At 43.6% G+C, this 6,831-nt stretch overlaps 1 protein-coding gene across 1 annotated transcript in view; it reads right to left on the reverse strand.

Annotated features, from left to right (window-relative positions):
• Positions 1-6,530: 6,530 nt before the first annotated feature.
• The window catches only part of vps45 (vacuolar protein sorting 45 homolog), a 15,101-nt gene continuing 14,800 nt past the window's right edge, over positions 6,531-6,831 (reverse strand). Inside the window, exon 15 of the mRNA XM_086279459.1 lies at positions 6,531-6,831. This exon is cut by the window's right edge and continues 9 nt beyond it. Coding sequence (XP_086135585.1) covers positions 6,750-6,831 — 82 coding nt within the window. The 3' untranslated portion in view covers positions 6,531-6,749.

Raw genomic sequence — 6,831 nt, forward strand, 5'->3', positions numbered from 1 at the left:
CTCTCCAGGCGGAGTGACACAGATTTCACTGATTCTAACTTTTAAATGTCTCTATATGAAGATGTAAGATATGTTGAATAATTTTGTATGTCCATGAGGAATACTGATTGTTTTTTAGCTGAGTTTTTGCCAAATATGTTGAAGAAATATGTGACCAAATAGCACAAATATGTAAAAGCCAGCAGCGGTTGAACCTCGAGGGCAGACGCAGTGTGAAGAAATGCTTTCAGCTCATAAGTCTTCTTCTTTCTCGGTTCAGAAGAATATCAGCAGCCACAGAAGAAAACTGTGATTTTGTGTTGTTCTTACTTACAGTTTGGCTCTTTGCATGAAATTATTTAATTGTAGGCTGTGTCATGAAACCCACACGAGTTTCTTACTGTGTCAAAATGAACACGCATATCGTAGGACGATCAATGTCCTGCAAGCAAACATTATCACTTTTTTCCTTTTGCATTGCAATCCCAGTGATTCGAGAACGACTGGGAAAATCCAGCTTTGACTCTGACACGTTAACGATAATGGTTTCCCTCCCTCGAGGTTCACCAGTCGACCCCATGAGTGTCAAAGGTTTGCTCACACCACCAGAAGAAATAAGGCTTTTCTCTTCATTTCCATTGTTGCAGATGAAAGCTGTGAAACAAATGTGATACCAAAAAAGTGTTTTTGTAGTATGAAGTGTGTAGTGCCATTTGAAAGGAACATGTTAGCTTCTTTTGTTCTTCCTGCTGTGACAGGAAACGGTGCCAAAACGAATGTTTGATTATTATTAATATTATTGTTATTAGAGTCAACGACCTTTCAGATGTTTTCTCCCTCTGATACATGTGAGAGTGACGTGGAAACGTTTGTTAGACATTACTTTGAGATAGCCTTCGAGCAAGTGTTGTGAGCTTTCTGTTGTTTGAGGCATTAAACTCACACATGGCCCAAAGGCAGCGACTAGAAGGAAAAAGGTCAAAAAGGCAGAAAAATGTAGAGAAGTAGAGACTGGCTGCTAGAACCAGGGAGAAACAATGCTTTAATAATTCTAAGTGCTTCAGCGTCCCCAAACCTTTGTATTCTACTCTTATATTTTTACAAAGAGCTTTAACCTGGTGAGGGCCTGTCCTCCGGTCAACATGAAAGGTGTGGAAATGCAGAGCAGACAGGCAGCAGGTGGACACCATGCTGTGACTTTCACATGTGTTCTTCAGTGACTCTGAGCCTATTAAACACTCGCTCACTTTCACAGCTACACAGAATAAACTGTCCTAGTGACACAATAACAGAAGAACACAGAGACACAATACATTTGACTGTATTTAATCCTGTATTCTGCTCCGTGTCAGTACTACCTGTGGCTCACCCGGGCCAAAGCATACAGAGCTTTGTTATCCAGCGATTTGTCTGATCTGACCCTGTGATCAATAATTACATTATTTATTTAGCCCAGCCTGTCCGTGTGGCGAATCCATCACTGGTACAATATGGAACCAAACACTAACTGCTTTATTTCTCACCTGTGATGTGCTTGTACAGAAATATCTTCAGAAACATGCACAATACACACAAAGAGAAAACCTTTGGAGCACAAACTGTTGCAAACGGTACTGTTTGTGTTTTGGAGGGCAGAAGGATTTTATTTAGGTTCTTAGTTCAAACTCAGGAGTGTTTCAGAGAAAAGCCTCCGACTGAAAGAAGCATGTTGGTGACCTCCAGCTGTCTGAGCTCTGTGCTTTACACCACCCTTTCTCTTTGCTCCATCAAATTCAATGCCTAAAACCAAATAAATAAATTTAGCTCCAGTCATGTGTCCTGCTTATTGTTTAGTGGTGAAAAGGGAAAGCCCACCTCTGAATGGAGGAAGGGCCTAAGGGTGCATCTGTCACCATCGTACATGCTCTGTGTGTGTGTGTGTGTGCTCTCTGTGACCGGGACTCCTGGGCCCTGTTTCAGGAAGCCGGTTTGGAAAACTCAGAGTGAAAAACGACACTCAGGGTTGAGTAACCCCGAACTGTCCAACTCGGAATATTCGGTTTCAGAAAGGCTGATAACAATTAGTTCAGTCAACGCGGAGTTGCTTTAACCCCAAGTGAAGCGCGCGGACGAGGATACATAAAGCCCTGATTAGTGGAGCACAGATTAAGCGAGTCACCATGGAGACGGAGGGAAAGAAGGCGCGGTCAATGTATCTTACAGCGCTTGAGGCCGAAATTCTGATGGCAGCATATGCCGATAACATGCAAATTCCGCGGAAAAAAGTAACACAGCCACAGCTGCGAAAGAAAGGGAGCATGCATGGCAAAACATAGCCGACAGAGTCAATGCGTGAGTGTTAATTTAAACATTGATCGAGGGATTTCCACCCATTCAACACGTTATTTTATTATATTTTATTTTTTATTTCATACATTTTATTTTGTGATGTGATGTGAGCGCAGGTGCAACCCAACAGGCCCCAAACGTGCCTGGCAGCAAGTAAAAATGAAATATAAAAATATAGTCCAAACAGGTAAGGTGTAATTGTATTATGAGCCATAGTGCTTGGTCTGTTTGTCCCATGTAAATCGATTGCAGTTAGAGGCTACATTAATTTCCTTTCTGTAAGCACTTATTGAAATTATCTGAGCACATTACAAGTACATATTTGCTTACTCTGTATGCTCAAATGTGGCCCGTTATAGCCAACAGAAAAAAAGCGGAGGCCCGAAAAACAGGTGGGGGTCCTCCACCACCACCACTCACAGAGGCTGAGCAGTTGGCCCTCAGCCAAAACAGTGGGCGCCCTGTGGCCGAAGGCATCTCTGCGGGGACATCCTCTGAGTCAATAACCCCGCAAGACACAAGTGCCTACATAGGGGGTAAATTCAAAATAATACATGATGTGCATACATCCTTTCTCCACAGTCACCTTTGCAGTGCTACTCATTCATTTGATAAACTCTTTACCATAATGAATTATTTTGTAGTGAAGTTATTTTCCGACTGATTTTGCCTTCCCTCAGTCTTGGTTGTCTTTGAGAGCATAATGACAATGAAGTGTAAGGTGATTGGTATGTTTGTTAATTGCCATTTGGTCCCTTGTAAGTTATAAGTGACCTGTATAAACCTCATATTCTATCAGTTGATGGTGATGGTGTACTGCATCTGGTGCAGCCTCCTGTTGAGCCAGACCAACATGCAGTTGTGAGTAATACTCCACAGATTATATGAGTTTACAGTAGAACAGCAATGTTGTTTATTTCTTTACTACAGGAAAATAATGAAGAAACATTGACAGCTGTTACAGAGGAGGAAGCAACAGAGACACTTTATGAGGTTTACATCTTTTAATACTTTGTGTACAGGAAATACAGGCGACCAATAAAGCCAGTTGAACAAAAAATCTGTTTATTCTTCTTTCAACATGTTGAGGTGATGGGTCAAAGGAAATGATTGTGACATATGGTGTCTCTGACTGCTCTTCCATCTTGTATGTCCGTGGGAGGGTCAGGATGTTCATGGTTTGGATCACTGCTGATGTTTGGTTCAGAAGGACAGTGTTCTCCTCTAATTGTGGCAATGTTGTGAAGAATCACACATGCCACAATAATGTCACATGCCCTTTCTGGGGTGACCCTGAGTCTTTGCAGGCACTGGAACCGGGCCTTAAGCATTCCGATAGTCATTTCAACTCTGGCTCTTGTCCTGCAATTAGCCAGATTATATCGCTGCTGTGGGCCCGGTTCAGGGTCAGGGTAAGGGGTAAGCAAATAGGGTAAACATGGATACCCCCTATCACCAAGCAAGTAGCCAGTGAACTCTCCTAAGACAGAAGGATACACTTCAGTTCAAATGTCCCTGAAGCAATTGGTCTTTATATATTTTAAAGTATTCTCAACTCACCATGTCCAAATTTTGTGCTCAGTGTACATTCACGGAATATTTGTGAGTCATGGACAGAGCCTGGCCACTTGGCTTCCACATTTGTGATAATGTTGGCAGCATCACATATGATCTTCACAGTGCAGAGAACACAAATTAGCATCCATTACTATGATGAAATAATTTGTTAGTTTGAAATGCTACAGGGAACTATGTACCTGTACATTAATGCTGTGGAAAGACTTCCTGTTCACATAGTCTCCTTCATTTACTGAAGGAGCAATGATTGGAATGTGAGTGCCATCTATACAGCCAATTACGCCTGGGAACCGTGAAAATAAATGTAAAATTTAAGTAGTAGTTCAAGTATCACCACATCATACATTAAGTTTTGGTCATCCTGATACCTGCAATTTTGTGGCATCCCTCTTTGATAAATCTTGTGGGTCTATGACCGGGGAACACCACAGACGAGTACAGGAGACGTTTCAGTGCAACTGTAACATTCCTGACTGCCCGACAGACGGTAGCCTTGGAAACGTGCTCAGCGTCACCAATATTGTACAGAAAGCTCCCGTTTGCAAAAAACCGAAGTGCAATACAAATAATATGTACAGAACTGAGAGCATGTCCGCGATGTGTCACATGCGTAATATATGGCCTGAGGATGTTATTCAAATAACTTATAGATTGTGCTGAGAAACGGTAACGTTCACACAGACAATCATCAGGAAATGATAAAATGTCCAAACGCGCTCTGATCACTCTCTCCCGGCGGAGAGCTCTGCGGAGAATTTGGGCTTCAACATCTACTGGCTCTTCAAGGAAGGGACACGCCATGTCTGACACTTCCTACTGTCAGGTTTCTGACAAAGGGGCGGAGACAGTCAGGGTTAGTTGTAGTAAACCTGCTAGGGGGCAGGTTAGCTTCACGGCGTGTGTCGTCATAGTGACTCACTCAGGCTGCAGCTGAACTCGCTTTGTGAAACCGAAAACCCAGAGTTTTCGTTAACTCAGGGTATACTTACTCAGTTTTTCCACTAAACCGGCTTCCTGAAACAGGGCCCTGGTTGTTGATGACAGTTTGCATATCAATGATCATAAACTGACCCCACCTCCCATTGTTCCTTCAGTGGGCTGTTATTGTGCAAATGTCCTGTTTATAAGGTTTGACACCTGCAGTCAGCTGAGACTGAAGACGTCACCTGATGATGACCACACTGAAAACGTCCAGATGAACAGAATCAACCTTTTGGGAAACACAAAAATAATATTTAATATTTATTTGATTTAGTGTGTGAGTGAGAGAAATATTTTTCATGAAACAAAAAGAGCACAGCCCACGGAGCCCAGCAGAGCCCAGCAGGGAGTTTTACACCTGTTTGCTTGAATGAAGGTAAACCCTTCTGCACTCACCTCCACTGGCTGCCGGGCCACCATAACCCAGCCTGCACAGGTTTGTTACAGGTGTGCAGTCCACCTATCCACACAGCATAAAGGCTATAATCAGACTCTCAGAGGTTCACTTGTTTCACCCACACACATCAACCCACACTGAACACAGTTATACTGTAGTGAAGGTGCATTTGGATCTCATTAAAGGCTTTTCTTGCAAAATGGGAGCCAAAAGCTCCCCGAGACTCAGATCTTTCCTAAATGCTCCAAACACTTCAGCCTGTTGTGTCTCTGTGCAGTGGGTTAAAAACAAATATCACAGTGACAACAAGTAAACAAAAAACTCTAAATTCTCTGCACCTGCCAGTAAGACGGCATAAACAGTTTGGACAGATTCAGGATATTCAAGGATTATATCCACTTCCAGAAGAGTCCATGTTCTCATGTTCTCGTACCGATGGACTTGCATCAGTCTGCAAAGCTGGACACCAGAGCATGGCAAAGATCGGGTTAGCCTGAAACTGAACAACCTTTATTTTGTTTCCACAAAGTGCTTTTCCAGTGTTTTCCTTATTCATGCGTCCTATTTGATAGTAGAGAGATTTGTGCTGTAGGTCACAGGCTCTGTTTTTACTGCTACAGCTCCTGGGTGCGTCCTGGCCTCCTTCCACCTAACCTAGGAGGCATCCTGGTGCCTGAACCACCTCATCAGGCTCCTTGTGTTTGGTGTGGCAGTGCTCAGAGTCTCTCCAGAACCACTGAGATCTGTCCTCTAAGGAGACACTGAAGATCCATGTCCAACGTCATCTTAACAGAGACACCGTTTGTGTGAACATTTTTATTTATTAGTGCTTTGAAACTTGAAACAACCACAGTCAGCCACACAGACACTTTAAAGGGACGTTCCACAAAATGTAAGTCCAGCAGCAGCGTTACTGACTGATGGTCCAATGAGGTTCGTCTGACATTTACAGCAAAGGTAAGCAGTGGGGCTACGATCAGGGCTTTTGAAGGTGAAACACTGTATGAGAGCAAAGCTGTAAGTGAATGTGTTTGCAGGCAGTCTCTGAGCACTCGTCTCACAGCCGGCTGCAGACCAGCAATGTTAGTCCAGGTCAGACGATAGCTTGTAGTCTGTTATATGAATTGTCTGCCTCTCATTTTTATGTCATTTTGCCTGCTGTCAGTGGCTCCGAGGGGCCACAGTGGTCGTTTCAGTAACAGTGTGAGGCTGAGGACAAGCCAGACGTCCTGGATTCTGTATTTTAACACACAGGAAGAGGAAAACATTTGAAATCTTTTCATTTTAAAAGACAATATCTACACTAAAGCGGAGTCCAGTCTGAGCCGTGCTGTGCAGCGGCTCTGCTGTCAGTTACAGTTATTGATCAGAGGTGTTTCTAATGTCACAGGGACGGTCTGATGATGTTTCAAACAAACAGACGGAGGGAACGATGCTGCCCATCACACAAGAGCTGGAGGAGAGGAAGAAGAGCGAGTCTCTGTGCTTAGCGCCTGCTGCTATGGAAACCACCTCCGTGTGCTCGGTTGCTGCTGCTGCTGCTGGGACCTGTCGCCGACATCACTTCC

The sequence above is a fragment of the Aulonocara sp. 'chitande type north' Nkhata Bay genome, linkage group LG22 (genome assembly GCF_057382095.1).
Source record: "Aulonocara sp. 'chitande type north' Nkhata Bay isolate Kocher_YH1m ecotype deep benthic linkage group LG22, A_spYH_male_GT1.1, whole genome shotgun sequence".
NCBI classification, from domain to species: domain Eukaryota; kingdom Metazoa; phylum Chordata; class Actinopteri; order Cichliformes; family Cichlidae; genus Aulonocara; species Aulonocara sp. 'chitande type north' Nkhata Bay.